Source organism: Chelon labrosus, assembly GCF_963514085.1.
Source record: "Chelon labrosus genome assembly, chromosome: 24".
NCBI lineage: Eukaryota > Metazoa > Chordata > Actinopteri > Mugiliformes > Mugilidae > Chelon > Chelon labrosus.
In genome coordinates this window covers 8299127-8320894 of record NC_140357.1, presented here as the reverse complement: position 1 = coordinate 8320894, position 21768 = coordinate 8299127, and the positions used below count along the sequence as shown (strand labels likewise).

Below are 21768 nucleotides of genomic sequence, written 5' to 3'. Positions count from 1 at the left end.
GTGGAGAAGTTTCCCCCCTTACATAGAATGGAGAGGTCTGTAATTTTCATCATAGGCACACTTCAACTGTGAAAGACAGAATCTAAAATAAAAATCCAGAAAATCACATTGTATGATTTTTAAATAATTAATTTGTATTTTAATGCACAAAATAAGTATTTGATCACCTACCAACCAGCATGGATTCTGGCTCTCACAGATCTGTTGAACACGTTATCTGTATAAAAGACACCTGTCCACACACACAATCGATCACACTCCAACCTCTCCACCATGGACAAGACCATAGGGCTGTCTAAGGACACCAGAGACAGAATTGTAGACCTGCACAAGGCTGGGATAGGCTACAGGACAATAGGCAAGCAGCTTGGTGAGAAGGCAACAACTGTTGGTGCAATTATTAGAAAATGGAAGGGACTCAAGATGACTGTCAGTCTCCCTCCATGCAAGAGCTCGCCTCGTGGAGTGTCAGTCACAGTCTCAATGGTTACCATTGGTAACACACTACACTGCCATGGATTAAAATCCTGCAGCACACGCAAGGTCCCCCTGCTCAAGCCAGCACATGTCCAGGCCCGTCTGAAGTTTGCCAATGGCCATCTGGATGATCCAGAGGAGGCATGGGAGAAGGTCATGTGGTCAGATGAGACCAAAAGTGAACTTTTTGGTATAAACTCCACTCGCCGTGTTTGGAGGAAAAAGAAGAACAATCCCAAGAACACCATCCCAACTGTGAAGCATGGGGGTGGAAACATAATGCTTTGGGGGTACTTTTCTGCAAAGGGGACAGGACGTGTGCACCGTATTGAGGAGAGGATGGATGGGGCCATGTATTGCGAGATTTTGGCCATGGCAACTAAGGAGTGGCTCCGTAAGAAGCATTTCAAGGTCCTGGAGTGGCCTAGTCAGTCTCTAGACTTAAACCCAATAGAAAATCTTTGGAGGGAGATGAAACTCTGTGTTGCCCAGCTACAGCCTCGAAACCTGAAAGATCTGGAGGAGATCTGTGTGGAGGAGTGGGCCAAAATCCCTGCTGCAGTGTGTGCAAACCTGGTCAAGAACTATAGGAAACATTAGATCTCTGTAATTGGTTTCTGTACTAAATATTAAGTTCTGTTTTTCTATGATGAAAATTACAGACCTCTCCATTCTTTGTAAGGGGGGAAACTTGCAAAATCTGTGGTGTATCAAATACTTATTTTCCCCACTGCATCTGACACACATCCAGATATAAACGGCTAAAATTTAAAGGTGAAACTTGGGTTTGGCTTCTAAAATGTCTGCAGCTGCAATCTAGGCCTTAAAGTGATAATGTAGGGCTCAATCAAGTCTTAATTATTGGTCTAATTTATAACGCAGCCATTCACTATGGAGAAATTGGACATGCCACGTATTTAAAAAAGGGAAAAATGACTATTGGGCCAAAGATTGATTGTTCTTCCAGCATGAGAAGTGGGCCACAAACTGGGCTAAAGAAGAACGAGGCCACGAAGTGAAGAAAAGAGACACCGAGTCTTCATTCCCCAAATTGGGCGCAATCAGCCCCGTTAAAAACTGGATCATTTCAATGATTACCTTCCCTCCTGTTGGTAATGAGCAGCCTTGGGCATGGCGAAGAAAAGCAACGCGGGGGCCCCCTCCTCCTCCTCCTCCTCGACTCCCGACCTCCCCGCTGCTCCAAACACTTCATCCGCCATCAAAGCATCAATCGGCTGCTTCGACTGTGTCAGAGACAAAAGTGACACCTCACATGCTACTTCGTCTGTTACGTTCGGTCGTCGTGTCTCAAATATTTCATGCAGTTAAAACCCTCAGTAGCACAGTTTATAAGACAGACCAATAATGTCAGAAATCAGAGGCATCGACACCACCAACGGTTTTCAAATGATCTTTATTTGCTGTAGATACAACATGGTTGAAAATTCACCTGTGGAGCCAGACAAAAATATGATGACAAAAATATTCTAATATTGCTAAAATCTAAAGCTTCCCTCCAGGAGATTATTAACTCGCTGGCTTTGTAGAAGAGTTGTGAACTTGTTCTTGTTTCATAATGTGCCAAATGCTTTCACTGGACTGGATTCTTTTACTTTGAATCCAAGCTGTTGTAACACATGCAGAGTCAGTTTTCCACTTCACCCCAGTCCATTTTGAATCAAATGGGCCCAGAAAAAGTGGCAGGATACTGTTCTCTTTAACATTTAACTTGCATTGGTGGTGATAAATACGTCTCATACCCATTTATCATGTTGACCTGTTGCCAATCGACCTAAGAACTAATGATTTCACATGGTATTTGTTTGTCGTTTTTTAGCATGACCCAACCTTTGCCTCAGTTTCCACATTTACATTTTGTCTCTGCACGACCGTCAATTTAGCATACAAGCTTAAATGATTTGCATGAAGCTAAAAATGAATTTAAATTGTGATGAACTGTGTTAAACTGATCCTAGCCCATCTGCTCTTGCTCTGTACTCCATGTGCCCAGGTCAGTTTTGAACGCTATAAAATGTTTCAGGATATCATTGGTGCCTCAATCTAAAACATGTTCAGTCAACCTGTACTCTGATTTACCTGTCGCTAGGTCGCATCACTGCAGACAATGCACCAGCAGGACCTGTAAAAGACGAGAAAGACGACAACTTAGAACAAATCCAACTCTAAACACACAGGAAACTGCAGGAAACTATTAAATGATGTATTGTCTCATGTAGGAGGTGGATATCGAGTCAGCAGCCACACAAAGACAGACTGTAGTGTGAAATACGCTCAAGTAATTTCCGTGTGATTTACAATGCAAAGACACCAGAGGAAACACTATTTACTTGTTATAAAACTGCTCTTTAGCATCGTGGGACACCTGAGCGCTCAGAAAACCGGTTTATCTTGACTCTCGCACGAACACCATGCAAATACTACAACGCTATTTTTTATAAACCAGTCAATGATTTAATGGGAATAAATGTTCTACAGGTTAGGTTAATTTATATTTGGACACATTTTAGTTAAATATATTCCGTGTCTGTCTGCATTAGGTAAAAACACAGACTATATTAGTTTAAAGTCATTATTTTACAAATGAATATAGTTAAATAGTGACTTGACTAAATGTTCTACTGGTCTACTGGTTTAAGAACCTCTTAGGGGAATTAATATATTCTTAACTAAATGTTAAATGTTGCTCTTTCCATTACAGCTTTGTTAACCCAGCAATGTTGATTAATTTTCACTGACCCATATTAATAACTGAATGAAATTAACCGTATAATTAAGCAGTGATGTTGCGAGGTAGAGAACAAATATGTTGTAGAGGTCTTTTATATGCAGTCTGTGGTCGGGACCAGCTTCTGCAGAGACTTGGGTCTAAATGATGTTTCAAGAAAATTCACTTTCCTCCAAAAAGTCCATGAAAGTGAGGTGTATATAAGTGTTGAGGAACTTTAGAGTGAAGTGTGCAAGCGCTTTGTTATTTGCAGAGCATTTTATGTCACAGTAATTTTAGCTTTCTAGCATTTTGGGGTGTTTGTAACCCACTTCGCTGCTACAATGGCCCCATGTCCAAAGCTGTAAATTCTCCTCTCCTCCCCATTTACTGTTTTGCAGAGCAGCAATGATGCATGTCCATTGACATATGGTGTGTTGCTGTTGTCGCTGTACGTCTTGTGCGTTACTGCCATCTACTGGGCGGTTGTGGAATTGCAACAAAAATGAAAAATAAAAATTTAAACTTATACATCCTTTACCTAAATGTCCTGGATCTTTAGGCCACAGTGAAAACTGGTGGTTTCAGTAAACATTTTAGTTTCTTGATCAAAGTTCCTGAGGCTAAAAGTTCTTATGACTTCGGATGAAGAGGTGGCACGAAGGTATCAACCCAACTTTCCAACATAATGAGATTAAGAGGGGGTGGGAGTTTGAGATCACAAACAAAGACAAATTCCTACAAATATTTTTTTTATTATTATTATTATTATCATTTCTCTTGACCATGAAACACAAGATGCACTGAAGTTGCAGAAACATTCACTGAGAAGTAGTCTGGACGTCTAAAAAGCAAAGAAGGAAACAAGGAAAAGGAAACTATGACCTGGCAAACATTAGACGGTTTATTAATAAGTTAATATTTTTATCTAAGTATTGTATTGTTTTCAGCTCTCAGAGGTGGGGACATCATGAAAACCTGTACTATAGGACCAAGTCGATGCCAAAAATTAGGAAAACGTGATGGTGCTTCCACTGGAACTGTATTCAGAGGAAGTACCATATATAAATGTCATGCAGGAGCAGAAGCGGGTCCACTATGGCTTGAAATTAAAAATAATAGTGTATACCAGACACCAGGAGCAACGGTGCAACGGCTGCCAAGTTGTCTATGGACAAAGGGATCCCCTGAACATGCTGTGATCTTTGCACAAGAACCATTTCATTCAGACGACAGAGAGAGAGAGAGAAAAGAAACTGCATAAAATATAGTCATGCAAGTGAGTCCAGGTACAAAGCACTGACTTGTAATTATTCAATCAATCACAGTAAATGTCCCCTCAATGACAATAAAATAAAATATATCAGATTTCTTCAAATAGACAGGGACATGGTGGGTCGACACGTGGGTCAGTGTAAAAGCACAAAAGGAAATTGTCCTGAGTCACAGATCCATGAGAACCGTAAGTGGTTATTATCTTCGGCGGTTGTTATTTAGCCCAACAGAGATTCCCTTTAATTGGATTTTCCCTGCCCAGTCCAGGGGAAGGTGCAGCCCAGCGACTGCTGCTTCGCTCAATGCCAAAAACCACACACACGAGATTTTATCAGCAAAGGGACAAAGGGAGGTGATGGGTCAGCGAGTGAGTCAATGTCCAAACAGGAGAGGAAATCATCCGGCCGCAAAGATCCACGCGAACCGTGAGTCTTCAGTATCTTCGACGCTTGTTATTTGGCCCGTCAAAGATCCCCCCAACTGGGTTTCCCCTGCCAAATCCTGGGGGTGGTCCAACCTGAGGGCCCAGAGGCGGTTGCTGCTGCTGCTGCTGTTGTTGTTGTTGCTGCTGCTGTTGTTGCTGTTGCTGCTGCTGTTGCTGTTTTGGGGACTCAACTTCTGGTCGTCCTCCCATTGATCCCCCCTGTGGGTACCTATCGTTTCGCTGTGGTTTTATGAGGATTTTAGAAAAGGAATGGGATTGAAATGCACGGGACAAGCGATGACCACAGGATTTTCAAGAACGGGTTTCCAAGGTTGATCCGGCAAAGGTTTAGTTGATCCACATATCCAATAGTAAACGGGAGAGAAGTGAACCACGTAGACATGGGGGAGAGAGAGGAATAGGTCCGTTAGATAGATCTACAGTTAGAAATCACCAAATCAAATGTTTGGGTATGTTTTTAGGCCAAGATTGTCTGATAAATCTAACACTATTCTTTCCCAGATACATTACCGTGGCTCCATTCTCTGACATCAACGGCGTCCCCATATTTGCCGTCCCCTCGGGGCCAATGGCTCCTCCCCTTCCACTCATGCCCATCATTTGACCCTGGTTAGCACCGGGCCCCGCGGAGGCCTGGTTATAGCCATCTACACGCAAAACAACGGAGCATTGCTTGGTCATCCGGTTGTACAGTGACTTGGATGCGCTCAAAAGCAGCTGAGAGCTAGACGGGCCTTTTAAAAATTCACTTAACGTTGGTTTTCAGTCAAAAACTAAAATATTTAGGAATGCAACGAATCAGGAAGCAGCAAAGTTTGTATAAAAATCACTCCCCTTCTATTTCAAACTGGTCATTTAGAGGAGTAATGGATTAAAATTGGACCCTTAACTGATAAGTAAGTGGTAGTGCATCCATGAAGATGGTTATACATCACATAACAAGCACTGAAGACTTTACTATTAGTATTAAACTTGCTGCATGGTTTAAACGGACCCACTCAACTCATCAGTTCGGGGTCGATCAAAACATTTCACCACTAAAAACCAACGTTAATCCGTAAAAGCAAAGTTAACAGGCGCTGGAAAACGGTACAAAAGATCTATGAGAAGGCGTCTCGACAGAAAGACAAGGCAGAGGTGGAAGATGAAGAATGGAATAATAGGTTTTAACAAGCACAGCTAAAGGTTTCTATGTCCACATCACTCTAGTAACAAACACGTGAATTGCACATCACCTTAAATACAGCAAATATAGAGAGTGTATCAAACTAATATTGTAAAGCAGATTAATTTTGAGGTTAAGGCAATGTACCTTTAGGCTCATTAATGGGAAATAAATGTGTATACAAACTCAAAAGATTTAAGCACCCTACTTCGTTGTTTTACAAATTAAACAAATGAGGCATAACGTGTTAAATGGTGAGTTTAAAAAAGTGCTGGTAGGCGAATAATCTTTTGACAAATCCTACTACACAAACGAGACGTTGGACGTTTATAAAAGGTGATGTGCAACCCCGGGTTAAAATCTTTAAATGCAACATAACAGACTCAAATGTTGGTCCCCAGCCTCTCATCCTGCACGTAGCAGATCAGTATTTATATTGAACACCATTTCTATTCCCGATGGAATAGAAAGCCTCCTGCCTTTTAATTATGTCCTGTTAATAAGTCAGCGTGTATCAGGAAGGAAATGACCCTTCAAAAGGAAAACGTGTCAGATCTGCACACAGCTCAGGAAGAAAGCTCAGGGACCAGATATCAATCTATAAATCCCCACCCCAACAGAAAAAGACCTCATTCAGTACATACATTTTTACATTATGCTACTACACAACTATATGTTGTTATGTGGAATATACTTTCTACTTCTGTGCATTGCATCCCGAGTGGCTCAGTTTGTCAAACAAAAAGTCAAGAATTATCGTGAAAACACTCAGGATGCAAGACAAAAAGGCTTGTACAAAAAAAATAATTCACTCATCATCACTCGATCCGGCTTTTTTTTTTAGTCCTGAACACAATCATGCCCGTACCTCCCATATTAATGGCTCCACGAGGGCCCAGCTCACCCCCTCTCATTTCCTGTTCTCTCTGAAAGAAGTGAAGAAGAGCCTTCAGAACAAAACTGTGCTAAAATGCAGCGCCTCAGCTCAGATAGACCGTCTGGAAAACACACACACACACAAGCTCAAAAGAAATTGTTTCTACAGAACGCCACAACTGTGTGGATGACCTTACACGCTACTGGATTTGACTGAGAAATAGGCCCCTCAAGTACAAGTGTCTGTACAGATTTCACAAAGGACACGCAGACACGTTTTTGTATAAAATGTGCAATAAAATCTGTTCAACTTTCATTCACACACAAATAGTTGAACCTATGCTACCACACAATCCTGCAAACACAGCAACTGAATAAGGTTCAGTGATAGTTATCTTATAAAACATAAAATAGCTGCATAAGAGAAGACTGCACATTTACTTCCTCTCTCTTCTAAATGCATTTATTCTGTAGAGTAGTTACAGATGGGGGGATATATTTGTATTCTTTATGTACTTACCTTTTAAATCAACATGTTGCCATTATAATAAGCAAAATATACCGGTTAAATACGCTTAAAAAGAATTGATGAAACAGCATTTAACGGCACTTATGTAAAGCCTTAACACTGACGATTAAAGTGCAGCTAACTGAGCACTAGATGGCAGCAAAGACTCCATAATAATTTAATTTTATGGACGTATTCCTCTAAAAACAGGTCGCGTTCACTGATGAGACTAATCATTTTTGCCTTAGTTGTCCGTGCATTTGTTATGCGACAATTAAAAGACTCCAACGGGACCTCTCAGCAAAGCAAAAGATTTGAAAAGTTATAACAAAGCAAACAATAAAACACAGACCTGACCTAAACATTGATTTTGATAAAATAAAAGCTTCTGATTTTTATGTAAGGTAGACTTTCATCCTGCTTACTTTCATAGAAATTTGTGATGAACAAACATTCATATGTAAGGATTAAAAAAATGAATAAAACTGTAAATCTGTAATCAATTTTCATGCACTAGAACAACGAAGCAACAATAAAAATGCGTTCAATGTATATGATTAGTTTTGTCAATAAATTACACTTCTAAATAGTAACTTGTATTTATGCAGTGCTTTGCAGCACGACAAATCGACCCATTCGTGCACACACTTTCACACAACAGCGCTGCTAACCCTCTGGTTCGTGGGCAATGTGTGAACTAAGTCACTGTACTGAAAATGAGCAATCTTAAAACAGCAGACTGCTCCTCATTGTCCTCTTTCTTCATGACACCATAAACCTGAATACGGTTGTCTGTGCAGGAAGCTGCAAAACAGCCCCATGACACTGTGTTCCCTGCAACATATGTATCTGTGGGAACTGTAGTTTTAGAGCTAAAGCTCCCTCAACATATATGTCCCTGAAGGACTCCACTTTTGACTCATTAGATCCGAGTAAAGACTTCCGAAGCCAAATCCCATGTTTTAAATGGCCACCGGGAAGTTTTACTCTGGCTTTGATGTGTCATTACATGAGCTATGGAGTTCTAGGCAATGACCAGTAATTTAAAACTGGTGCGATTCATAATTTAAGAATCCATCTAGGAAAGTTTATGAGCGATGTTAACATTAAAACCTTGAGAGCTGATGATTTTATGAATTAAACAGAGCCGTGTCTGCGATAAACGTGTTTTGTAATTAAAGATCTTTGGCTTAATAAAAGTTGAAAGTTGTCTATTTCATATCAATAGCAATTTAAGGTTTATATGTAACTGAACGAGTTTGTCTGAAATCCTCCATGTGGACTCACATTTTCTACGTAGTTTGGTTTGAAGCCTTCTGGTTGCCGTCTCAGGTCCTCCTGCTCTCTGTGTCTCATCATCTCTTCCTCCATCCTCCTTCTCTCCTCCTCGTGCCTAGAGACAAGAGCAAAAGGGGAAAACTGAACACATAAACCCTGGTGATGCAGTACGTTTTACATTACAGAGCCCAGTCTCACACAGACACGCACCTCATCTCTATCTGCTTTCGTCTCTGCAGCTCCTGATTGCGAAGCTCTTCCAGTCTTCTCAGCTCCTCCTGACGTCTCATTAAATCTGCAAGAAAGGAGGAGGTTCAATATAGACGTGAATAAGCAGTCTTTCATGTACAGGCTGGATATAATCTGCATCTAAAACAGCCATCGCCCTTACCATGTCTCATCAACATAAGCTGGTGTTCATGTTTGGCCGACTCCAGCTCGGCCTCCAGCTTCTCTTTGGCCTCTTTAATGTTCTTGTCCACCTGCTCTCTTTGCTGTTTCTCCATCTCATCGAGAGCTTTCCAACGCGACGAGTACTCAAACTCGAACGTCCCCGGCTGGGCGTACCGAGGCTTCTGCTCTCGCTCCCTGGGGACAAAAGCAAAGAGTATAAACTACAGTTCCAGTGGTCTACAACAGATATAAAGTTATTGTATTACGACGTAAAACCAGATCACCACTTTACTTACTTATAATACTTCGGGGTCTTTGGCAGCAATTTTTCAGGCAGGCCTTCCTCGTCGTCAAAATGCTCCGAGGGCTCAACAATAGCGGGACAAGGTGTGCTGAGGAAAGGAATGGATGTTCAGTGATGTTAAAACTTTTCAATGAACTCCACAAGCGCGTTGAACCCGTGAAACATCCCACCACTCCTTACGTTGTCAGCAGCAGAGCTCCCTCCGTGCAGCGCTCCAAGGCTTTACGTGCAGCTACTTTGTTTGCAAACTCCACGATGCCTCTCCCAGTGGGTCGGCCGCGATCGTCCGTCACAACAATGGCACGTTCCACCGGCCCAAACTGAGAAAACGCCTGAGGACAGGAGACGATTTTCAGATTGAATATCAACCCGCAGAAACTGCTTATATGATTGTTATATTCTAACTATCCGCTCTACCTGTTCCAGCAGCTCATTTGTGACTGCAGGCAGCAGATTGCGCACCGTCAGTGCAGCACCGTGTGTGGCAAAGCGCACCCTTATCACTCGGTTTTTCACAATCGTCCCATCCAGCTCGGCTTTAGCGATCTCCGCAAGTGTCCGGGTTTCCTGAGAGACAAAGGAAGGACCAAAAGGAAAAGGGGGTGATGACACTCCAGGAGGTAGGGAGGCTGCAAGGTGATGCTGACCCAAGTAACACCTGTCAACTGGGCTTAAACTGAAAAAGCCAAAGTTAAGAGTGCAGCTCATGCAATGTTTTGATTTAGAAACTTTAAGTTTGAGGGTATACTGACAAAGCATAGGTGTTTAAGACATTGGAAAAGACAGTAATGGTGTGTGTAGATGCTTAATGCTGCAGAAACTAGACTGGAAAAAGAAAGACACTAAGGAAACAGACTGACATTAGATGAAGATGCGCATTTAAGTCTTAAATTTCAACAGTATTGCTTGTTTAAACCTGGCTACCATGCTGTAACTCTAACAAAAGGATAAGTTAATGATGTAAACACAGCATCTTAAGCTAATGCTAACTTAGCACCTAGCTAATCCCACTTAACCCACACATTTCGGTACACGCACTTCAAAATAATAAAGAAAAATAGAAATAACTTGATAATATAAACTGAAAAATAAATTTTTTTTGCCATACCAGGCGAATGAAGCCGAAGCCCCGGTCTCTGTTGATGAACACCTCGTTGACGTTTCCATATTTAGCAAACATGTTTTTGAACTCATCATCTGAAATATCCACGGGGAGACTCCCCACGAACAGACGACAGCGCTGCGTGAACGTCTTCTCGCCCGGTTTTCGAAAGCTCGTAATGTCCAGGGTCATTTCCGCGGGGCCCTCGCCGCTTCCTTCCGCGGCTCCTTCGGTGTGCTCGGCCGCGGGGGACGGATGGGACGCCGGCGCCGGGCTGTCTTTGTTCGCCGGCGACTGCACCGCGGCCGGGGAGTCGGTCCCGCGTCTCCCCGGTTGAGGGGAACTGCTGCTGTGCATGCTCGGTTGTTGCATATTCCGGTTAGACATACGCGGAGAAGTTAATGTACGAAACGCTATGCAAATTGAGCTAAGTTTGTCGAAAAGATCACAACACCAGTGGGGCTCGAACCATTCGAACACACCTCCTGGAGGCTTCCAAGATGGCGACGGATGCGCGCGCAGCTTGTTGTTAGTTTTTGTGACAGATTCAACGTTGCGAATGCGCGCTGCTGCCCCTACAGGTCATTTATGGTAATTACATTTAACTAAACCCTAATGTAAATCTAGTGGAAGAATTGATTTTCTTTTTTCTTTTTAACAACTTTATTCAGATTCAACCATACAAATGCAATTCCACAATATTACAATATTAAAAAATTAAAAAGTGACCTTTAAAAGTTAATATTTTATCCTCTGACCCCTGGTTTAATTCGTTTGAAATGTAACAAGCATTAAAGGATTCTTCATTGTGCATGAAGCCCAAGTGAGGCGGCATTTCCCCACGGCCTCCTGCTCCTTTCCCACACACAATCACTGATGTGTCACAGTTTGTGCAATGGGGATCTAGTATTTAAAGCATGCTCTACTTGTCATTTGAGCAGTGCAAGTTTTTGTGTGGAGGTGCTGCAGAAAGCTCTTTCCACGCTTGGACAGGCCATCTGTCCAGACATTGTAGCACATCTGTGTGCACAAACTCAAAAACGCAAATTCCAGTGTCTGACAAGGATCTGACAAGGGCTGCTATCTCCTTCCTTGCTTTTCATGCGAGAGATCACATATCCATTCAGGTCAGAGAGCTGCAGCCACTCATTGATGAGTTCATGTATGAGCCTTGTAGCAGCAGCATACCATGTCTTTCACTCGAGGAATGTGAGTAAGGGAGCAATTTGTAGGGCATGTGAGAAAAAGTGTCAGGGCTGACTGGGAACGTTTCTGAACAAAGCTTAAATCAGTGCAGTTAAATGTGCTTTGGTTGCAAACAGCACTCCGTGTTACGTGAGGAAAAATGCATGCTATTGTTTTTTTTTAAAGAACTACACTAAAAATGCATTCACTTTAGGTGTTTTTATTCATATTTTATCCCTATCATTGTAAACCGTTCCTCCTGCTGCTGATGGGAGTGGTGGTAATGACGTCCCGGTGACGGTCGGTGCAGCGCCCTCCTTCTCTCCTCAGCCTCGGAGCAGCAGAGGCGCAGTTTCTGATCGCTTCATCCGCGACGAGTCGACTCTGCTGCGGCTTCACCGAGAAACTGGAGTCGGTAAGTTTGATCTGAAGGTGTTGCATGCCGGCTGCGTTGTAGCACATCCACTTTTAAGTCAGCTGCAAGGCATTTTAGTGCAGCCAAGCTTCAATTAAAACGATTAATATGAGAAATAATAAAAGACAGTGACCGTGGGATTTAAATATTTGCTTTAATAATCTAAGAGTGCCAACAAAGAGTTTTTGAGAGGATTTTGAGCAGAGTGAAAGAATGTAAGAGACATGATGAAAGTTGTGTCTGTGGACTGTAATTACACTTTTATAGCATGTGCTGCCATATGTGTTGTGGTCGTGCCTGAAGACTGTGTGACAGGGATATTCATTAAGAGGAATGTAACTAAGTATATTTACTCAAATACTGCTCTGAAGTGTAATTTGGACACATTTATGCTCTGATATGACTTATAGTTTTTTTCAGACTATAATTCCCTATAATCACTTTTTTGTTCTATACATATATGTGTCTGTTTTGGTGAATGTGGTCTTTTTATGGGTTTGGGGTGTTTTGCATTGTAAGACCACATTATGAGGAGTTTTTAGCAGTAAACAACATTCAAGTTCTCATTTTTAGACTACTTAAACTCTTCTGAGATGATGAGAAGATTTTTACCCCAATAAATGCCTCTTAAGTCACGATCTGTGGCCAAATAAGGCAACAAAACGGTGATTGTCCCTTTCATGAAAGTCGCTGAATTTACGGTATTAGGAGCTTGGTGTCTGTGGAGACACTCTTGCGCACAATCAAAAGCCGCATACAGCTGGTGACATGTGTTCAAACACAGAGCCGGATGAGGGAGCACATGGACACGGCCGCCGGATCTTAACAGTTAAGCCAGTATCTTAAAGTTGATTAAAGTGAAATAAAAGCTCTAAAAGGCTGCTTGATGCTGCTCGGGGCCCCAGCATTGATGGCGACTGACAAATGACAAACTCAAGGCTTCAAAACAATAGCGCCATAAACCTTTTAGATACATGAGAGCGTGGTTTTAAGGCAGGAACTCTTAACTTACAACTACAGGGTTCATTAAGATCGACTGGTGACCTTTTCCAGTTGTATTAAACTGTGACGTTAAGACGTTTTATGAGATGCACAGCTCTGCAAGAACCTCATAAAACTCCTACAGTCATGTAGTGACTCAGTAAAAGCCTGATGGAAATGCCTGGGAAGCATTTCAGCAACGAGAATCCGGCTGTAATTTTCTCGACTCCGACCGGTGTCTCTGACCCGAGTAAGGGAAAGGAGGAACGAAAACACAGAAGTTAAGCCCCTGCCACATGTGTCTGGTCGATAGAGCCGAGCTGCTGAACTTCAAAGCCAGACCCCGGTGGTCTAAGCGCTGATCAAGTATTCTTTTGACACACATGACCAGTTGTGGAGCAATTAGCCTTCATCTCAGAGTGTTATTCTGCTGTCTGTGGCAGCCCAGACCTCTGAGTGCGTTTCATATTAAATCACATGTTTGTTCTAATCATTTTTAACATTCACTCTTTATTATTAATGTGGCTTTATGGGAGCTGTTCAACCAAGCACAGCAGCCTCGGGGTATTTAAACCCTTTCTCATGAGTAATCCTGCTCTCATGTACTTCACATCTACCCCTCCACATTTGTTCTGTTACAAATTAAGAGGAACAAATTCAGCTTTTTCTGCAGGAGGCATGCAATTAAGGATTGTACCAGAATTTACAAGGTTTGGGTTCATGCATGGTTTTCAGTCATAAATAATAAACATGTGAACTGAAATCTTTACAACTTGACCTCTGACCTGATGGCGGCTGATTCATACACTTCACTTTCGGCTGCATCACTGCCGAGCTTGAACTTACAGCGCCATTATCAGCAGTAGTTGATTGATGCGTACTTTTTTTTACAAAACCTGCAAACTTTATCGCCCGTTGTCGAGGGAGTCTGACAGTTTTAAAACCTGCTCTCCTTCAGATTCTTTCAGCCTTACTTATTCTTTTAACCGGGACCCGGAGGAGCCGGCCGGTGCTGAGTGAACCCCGAGCGACGTAAACCCTCTCCATCCCCCTCCAGTTGTAACAGGGAGCCATTGTACCTAATCCTGCCCTCTCCTCTTCTTAGACTCAAACCAAATTTTAGTGTGGCCGAGGCCTGGCATTCATCAGACAGCTCAAAGTTGGAGACCTAATCTCAAGTTTTCCTTTCAGCGTACAGCATATCATTATGAACTCTACAGTAGCGCCGGTGCTCGGAGGAGCTTGATGAATTCAAGCGCATGCACTGGGAGACTCTCAGAAGCCTTTCAAATAATCATGTAATTAAGTCCGGTGTCCACAACTTAACCCCGCTTTTGTCGTGGAAGCTAACCGTACGCTAATGCTATTATGGCACAAGTTTCTTTGTGTTCGTTAGTTTCTCACATGCTGAAAAGAAAGTCTAGAGGACAGACTTTAATTATTTTGATACCTAACTAGACACAAAAAGTGCTTCAGGTGCAGGGTAAGTAGGCCCACAGCACATCTACATCTTTGAATCTAAGCAAGAAATTCCCAAATATTCACGTTTGAGAAGCTGTGAAAAATATATGTAGTATACATCTGTGCTTCTGATGTAAAGCATAAGAGTGTGCAGTTGTTTCCTGTGTAGTACAGCACGGATACTTTGCAGCAAGGCTCTGGATGCTTTTTACTGGAGCATGCATAATGCAAAGAAAACAAGCATTTACTACCGCACCGCCAGCACAGCGCCTGGGGATGAAACGTAAAACAGTGTCAGAGGCATCCGAAGTGAGAGCCGCCGATCTGACACAAACGTGCCGATCTCAATTCAGGGGGAAAAAAGCAGGTCATCTGGTGGTTAATTCATTGACTGACATCTCAGTGAATCCGAGAAGAGTGTTTGTTAGAGAGTGTTCAGCTTTCACTGGGACCGAAGGGCTCAGACGAAATTCTTTTGATTTATTTCAGCAATGGAAAATTGATGGACTGAAACCCACACAAAAAAAAAAGAAAATGTCTTTTTGCAACTTTAATTTTAAGACTGCAACATGACATAACTCATATTTAATGAAAGTTGTTTAATAGTAAATGAAATGGTAGCTGATTAGCTGATACTGATCATTGTCCCGCTGGATATTCCTCCAGTTCGTCACAGACTCCTCAAAGTCCGACACGATCAAATAGTTTCCTGCCGCATAAACACGGAGCACAGAGGAGGAGAAACATTCGGAGGCATATGACACAGACGCTCAGTGGAGATTTTTTGAATTCCTCATCAAAGGCAGCGTTACAGTAAAGCATCTGTGCCTCAGAAAGAAAGATTTTTTATTTTTTTTTTATCCTGCCTTACAAACTCTGACCACGTCTCCAACTTGGAACCAGTGGGTTTGAATGCACCATTTCTAAGCAGGGCATCAAGTATTTAAAATAATAATAGAATATAACCAATTTAGCTCATTTTAAAGGAGACATATCTTAAGAATGCATATGCCAGTTTTACTATTTTCTTGCAAGTAATTCAAATGTGGAATTCAAAGCAGCTATGAACTAAAACATGCTGCTTCATATTTAAAAAAAAAAATAAATGGTTAAAATAATTTGTGTTGCTTAAAAAAAGCTAGAAACAATACTCATGGAGACTGAGTGAATCAATATATAGCCATTTGGCAGATGGGGACTAAATGGCTAAGTTCCCACAGGGCATCAGGGGTTTTAATTAACACATCACTCATGTTAGAAGTGACAGCGTTAATGGTCATAATAGATCATAATAGATGCTCTTGTTGTGTAAAATTCAGCTGGAAGGCGTATCAAAATATCAGCTGTGCAGTTTTTCAAATCCAGGGACGGCTGCTGAGAGACTCACAGGGTTCCTTTGACATTTAATTAATGAACCGTACTCACAGCGAGGAGGAGCGCACACAGCTGATCACCTTCAGACACTGATTCCCTCTATTACTTGCCTCTTTTATTTTAAAAACACTAAATATTTTTATATTTAAATGATATCACCACCTCACTCCACCATGTCAGTGTCCGACAGGCTTGAGTGCATGAAGATACGTGGGGCCCATGATGGAGGCCTGGCCAACCGTGGCCTGGGTCCTGCTGCTGACCGCCATCGCCGGCCGGCTTAAAACCGTACAGACGCGGGACTTCACCATGAAGGACATCATCCTGCTGCATCCCTCAAGTAGGAGCATGCTGTCACTGCACATATTTACTATATATGTGAAGTCATCTGACTCAGAATTTGTAGTTTTCTGTAAAACGGCTGCAAAATGAAGCACCCTTCAAGGTTTTAATTTGACCTCTGACCTACACTCACATGCCAGATCATTAGGCACACTAGTGGAAACAAATGCATTCCAATCAAGTAGTCCTGCATTAAATCTTATTTGCATTAATGTTTGCCTGTCCCTGTCCTCCACAGCCACACCTCACCCCGGCGGCTTCAAGTGCTTCACATGCCAAGACGCTGCAGATAACTACGAGTGCAACCGCTGGGCCCCGGACGTCTACTGTCCAAGGGGTACGTCAAACCGAGCTGATACAAACACGAGAGATGGTTATTTGCAGGTGGCGGTGAGTGAATGTGAAACACGACAAGGCTGAAAACGGAGCAAGAAAATGTTTTCTCCGCACGCAGGACAGGAAATCCAGTTATGAGTGAGCTAAAGGTGGAGAGAGGAAATTTTCCCCTGCAAAGCAACAAGCAACGTCTGAGGAAAACAGAGGGAAGGGAAAGGGAAATGAGGGGAAAAGAGGAAATGTGAGACGGAGAGATGGCCTTAAGAGCAGAAGAAAAGGTTAGAAGGGTTTCTAACGGTGCCTCAGAGTGGAAAAACCTGAAGACGGATGTCCTGCTGTTGCCACTTGATTAGTTTGGTTGCTGCAATGGATAAAGGTGGAAACTGCCAGAGTGGGATTGTGAGAAGTGCATCCATGATTTTGAGTTTTGTAGGGAGGGTGTGGATTATTTTTTATAATGTCTTCCAGAGACCAGATACTGCTACACGCTCCACATGATGGACGACAGCGGAGACAGTGTGTCCGTCAGCAAGCGCTGCGCCACCCTCACGGACTGTCAGTTCGCTGGCTGCGCTGAAGTGGCTCACAACGGCTACCAGGTGTGTAGAGAGCTGGAGCTGGAGCTTCGTGCTCATCCGACCCTCGCCTTTCTCAACGACTTCCCCTCGTCTCCTCAGGTGTGCTCGTCCTGCTGCGAGGGCAACATCTGCAACGTGCTGGTGCCGAGGAACGAGAGCAGCGCCACCTTCTCCTTCACCTCTCCCCTGGGCGGCTCGGGCGGGAGGCTTCATCCTGCGGCGCTGATTTACATCATCATCGGTGGCATCTTCTCAGCTGGACACGTTTGAGCATCTTATAAATGATTCAGTGGTATTGTACTTGTCCCTGCTACAACTTCATCCTTCTTCCTCCTGTCATACCTTTTTATATTAATTTATTTTGTTCGGTGTGAATGCTCTTGTTGTTAGCACTATATATATGCAATAAAAGATAAAATACATTCTGACAAAGTGGTCCTTCCTGATGTGAAAGCAGAAGAAGACAAAGATGAAGCTGTGCTTTCAACGTTGCCACCCACCGGGATTCTTCTTTAATCTTATCAGACTTGTTTGAACAACTTTTACTACCTCCATGTGTCTGCGCTTCCTGGAAACTCGTCACATGATGTTTACCCCATGGAAAGAATGTTATTTATTACTCGAGGAGGGCAGAGGCACATGGTCAGTGTTGAAAGATTTAATAATTCAGTAAATAGTCAGTGTGGGCGGGTAAGAAGTCGCTTTATTTGCTCTGTAGTGTTTCAACAGAAACAGTATCCATCAGTTCTTACCTTCTGTGCAGCAGATTAGACAAAAAATAAAACAATACTGTGCATGTCTGTGTGAAAAGTTTTAAACCTGGTCCTAACACGTGCATCTTTTCCTGTGAGCTAGCACCAGCTGCCAGAGGAGGACATGTGAAGGGTTTCCATTAGATAAATACACATATCTTATTAAAATATTCTTTATTCGATCACATTGTGTTTTTTCCTCGGCTGAAGTGTAGGATGAGACCTTGTGTCACTCAGACAGGTCTGATTAGAGTCCCAGCCAAGTCCTTTATAACACTAAAATTTGCCTGGTGGCTTTGTGTTACAGTGAGACAAACATCACACACAACCCCCCTCCCGCAAACACAAACCAACTCTAGCAAGGATCAAGTTTCAAGCTTCTTCAAAACATAAATAGGGGCCTTCGGTTTGGATTCTGTTCTAAACAAAGTTAAAAAGCCTATTCCTCGTCGTCGAGTACGTTTGAAAGTCCTTGTAGTCGCGCGATAGCAGCACTGTGAGCGGGCGCATTGGTGAAAACAGTCCCCACGAACAGAGGCGTCCCCCTCAGGACGTGGCGAATCACTGTGCAGGAGCCCGACGCCTCGATGTGAAAGCCCAAGTGCCTCAGCTGCTCGTCTGTCCGCAGCGTGGTTTGACTTGACGGCGATGCAAAAAACTGTTCGGGGCAAGAAGAGGTGAAATGAATTATACACCTGCCTTGAAAGACAAAAAAAACAATTCATAATATTAATAAAAGGCAAAGCTTTATTCTCGTTTTCCAGGTAAACACATCCAGGAACTGTTGAGACCCTAGTACTTTCCAGGAAGTGTTTTTTTTGGTTCTTGGTTGTTTTTTCTTACACACTACCTACTTTTAAGATTATCTTCAATTTTAAAATGCTCACTAGAGTGTGTTTCTCCACTAAACGCAGAATGACTTACAGCTGCTCCTGTCGTTGGGTCGATGAAGTCTGCCCAGTATCCCGCCGTCCACAGAGCAAAGCACATCTCCTTTGCGCCGCTCACAAACTGCAGCGAGGAGTAATCGTGGTTAGCGGCTTCTTCAACTTTTTCAAACTTGAAAATAAATAAAGAAAATCAGCGCTCACTCTGTGTAGTAGCTGGTCTCTGTCCTGCTCTGCTGCCTCGGCCTCCACCTGACCGTTCTTCTGTGTGACTGTCACGACTGTGATGGAAGTGGCGGGTGCCGCGGGGAACATCAGCTCCAGATCTAAAACACACACACACAAACAAACGTCGGTTATTAAATGCTCTTAACAGTTTATACGGTTTTATTTAAGTAGAATAATGCTTGATAACCTCCCCTTACCTTTTCTTAACAGTTCAGGACAGGAATTTACGGAGCAGTCTGTGTCTGTTTGATGAAAATACTGCTCTGCTTTGTGGACTCTCATGGATAAAGGGCCCAGTTTCCCCTGATAAATGAGACAAACACACATTACTACAGTGCATTTTTTGCATTTTTCAAAATAAAAGACATCTTCTTTCATGCATTTCATCTGGTTTAACTGCTGCACCAAAACAAGACCCAATAACAAGTTGCAGCTGTGTTTATTAGTGGAATGAGTCACAACTGATCAAATTTACCTGGAACTCATTTACAAACTGGGCAAGCACGAAGTGGTGTCTCTCCGCGCTGCTTGGAGCCGTAAGCACATCAGGCACTGTTTTGTGGACTGGCGTCTTCTTTTGGTCCTCTGTGCCTTCCAGGTGGCAATCAAAGCCGACATTTCCTGGTAACTGGAAGCGCTGGTCTTGAGGGCCGAATGGTCCCATGTTCTCATCAGGCCATACGGTTCTCGGGCCTGTAGGGACGTGACGGTGATTATTTGAGAAACAAGAAAGGGCAAAGTAACAACAAACTGAAATATAGTATTAGCGTCACTTTTAACTGGCACCCGACTCCTTTACTCACCTGAGTCTGTGTGTGAAGCAGCTACGTAAGGCTCATCTGAGCTTGCAGCAGAGAAGGTTCGGGTTCTTCCAACCCTGAGAGAAATCAAAGCTTGACAGCCAGCAGCGTGAGACAAGACAAACCTGCTGCGACCGCACAGCACCTACAAACAAATCATCCGTTAATAATCAGCAACATTTCTTCATGAAACAAAAGCACACACGCCCACATTACAATCTGATGCTTAAGTTCTGCCAGTTTTAAAATATGTCAAATATAAATATGTTTTATAAATAAGTTAGATTAAATAAATCATTTTAATTTTTTTTTTTTATTATTCAACAAAATGTTCCTAAACGGTTATAAGCAGGTCACGCTATAAGGAAATCTATTATTAACTTTAAAAAAAGAAAAAAACAATATCAAAACAAGTGATGTAAAGTACATCTATGCGGCCGAAGACAACGCAAGATCATAACTATTTAAGAAAAATCTTAAGTCATTTTGCACCATGTGTAAAATTGACTGACAAAGCAAAATCTTTGTAAATTGCCCGAATTTTGAACTGAGTTTGGTGTGAGTTTCTTCTTATAAAAATGAGCATGGATGCTACAGTTAGCCAACACGAGGAAGTTGGGAGTTACATCACTTACACTGCCGGACATTGTGGCTTGCCTTCTTCACCTTTCAACTCGTAGCCTGTTGGAAAGAAACAACAACATAAACATCTGGTAACCACACACAGCGTTTAAACTACAACAAGCTAAGCATTAACTCTGCTAACTAGGGTTAAACAAGTTAACATGGCTGACATGATGCAACGAATGCCCGTATCCTTCACGCGGCCGTGAAAGCAGTAAAGGTCGCCGCGGTGACAAACCTGCTTTCTAAGTAAATCCTAAATAAAATTAAAACAGACATAAAGGCTCACAATATGCGGGTTGAACACAAACAACTAGCTAGCTAGCTAGCTAACAAAGCAGCTAGCTTTAGCAACTGCTACATTAAGCTGAAACGGTCGGTCAGCTGATTTCTTGTTTTGACACTTTCCCTTGCGACAGTATTAAAACACTCCCTACTTAGATATTACCTTAGACACAACAAATGGCATGTGACAGCCTTAATATCCTTCGTTAAAAGTGCAAATTTATATCCTCCGGTAGCATTATATTATGTTAAAGTACATGTTGTTCTTACCTGTCAACTTGCACGTATGCTTTCACAAACAACTACGGTAAGGGACGAGGGACAATTTACTCATACGCCTTTTGCGTAAGGCCTTTTCTTCTTCGTCTTCTTCTCTTCAACCAGTGTTGTTGCCGAGCGCCCTCTTCTGTGCGGTTGGCAAATTGCTTTATAGCGATTTATATATTTAATTTATATTTAAGCAAAATAAATAAATGCAGTAATTAATTAAAAAAGGCGAATAAAAGATAGAAAAAATGCTTTACATATTATGTATTTATTTGATTAATGTTATTGTCTTCCTAAGAGGCCTCCTCATTTCTTCTGATACATCATCACATTTCTTTTTCTTTATCGGAACACTTAAAACATTATTATTATTATTATTTTAAATAATTTTGACACACCACTACAATGTGTCTTTATGCTTTGTTTTTGGCATAATCTCTTCCACCTCAACTTGGTCCATTTGTTTATTTTACCAGCTTTCTGAATGAAATGCAGAGTGTCTTCCTATCCGGATAAAACTCTGCACATTCTGTATGGGAGCTATTGTTGAGCCACACCACACCAGACTTCTTGTCTTTTATCTGGTGCAGGAAACGTTTTGTTTTTTTCACATATCGTCACAAGATGGCAGCAAATCCCCATTTATCAGAATTTCGATTTAACAGAGTCACTGTTTTACCATGACTTATTAAGTGACCTTAATGT

General features: G+C 42.3%; 3 protein-coding genes across 10 annotated transcripts; 1 reads left to right on the top strand and 2 right to left on the bottom strand.

Annotated features, from left to right (window-relative positions):
* Positions 1–8: 8 nt before the first annotated feature.
* pspc1 (paraspeckle component 1) lies at positions 9–11042 on the bottom strand. Of its 8 annotated transcripts, XR_014699809.1 has the most exons (12): positions 10555–11042; positions 9864–10013; positions 9627–9778; positions 9439–9534; positions 9141–9337; positions 8960–9044; positions 8759–8864; positions 6956–7013; positions 5433–5569; positions 2575–2617; positions 1576–1721; positions 11–66 (listed from the first exon to the last, which is right to left on the bottom strand). XR_014699809.1 is itself a non-coding variant. In XM_084574348.1 (11 exons), exons 1-10 carry the CDS (start codon positions 10933–10935, stop codon positions 2591–2593), a joined length of 1389 nt encoding a protein of 462 aa, XP_084430474.1. In that variant the 5' UTR covers positions 10936–11042; the 3' UTR covers positions 1877–1927; positions 2575–2590. The 8 variants fall into 8 exon arrangements, 5 of the variants coding, with proteins under 5 accessions (XP_084430476.1, XP_084430474.1, XP_084430473.1 ...); XM_084574348.1 differs by lacking the exons at positions 11–66; positions 1576–1721 and adding an exon at positions 1877–1927; XR_014699808.1 differs by lacking the exons at positions 5433–5569; positions 6956–7013 and having other exon boundaries at positions 9–66.
* A 4696-nt stretch (positions 11043–15738) lies between these two features.
* On the top strand, positions 15739–17534 carry lypd6 (LY6/PLAUR domain containing 6). The gene is made up of 4 exons (XM_084574879.1): positions 15739–16304; positions 16545–16643; positions 17111–17241; positions 17320–17534. The coding sequence occupies exons 1-4, from the start codon at positions 16184–16186 to the stop codon at positions 17488–17490; spliced, it is 522 nt and encodes a 173-aa protein (XP_084431005.1). The 5' UTR covers positions 15739–16183; the 3' UTR covers positions 17491–17534.
* Positions 17535–17903: 369 nt separating this feature from the next.
* On the bottom strand, positions 17904–21136 carry mmadhca (metabolism of cobalamin associated Da). Its single transcript, XM_084574847.1, has 8 exons — positions 21067–21136; positions 20523–20568; positions 19891–20032; positions 19563–19780; positions 19285–19390; positions 19064–19185; positions 18897–18983; positions 17904–18630 (listed from the first exon to the last, which is right to left on the bottom strand). The coding sequence occupies exons 2-8, from the start codon at positions 20532–20534 to the stop codon at positions 18412–18414; spliced, it is 906 nt and encodes a 301-aa protein (XP_084430973.1). The 5' UTR covers positions 20535–20568; positions 21067–21136; the 3' UTR covers positions 17904–18411.
* Positions 21137–21768: the final 632 nt, after the last annotated feature.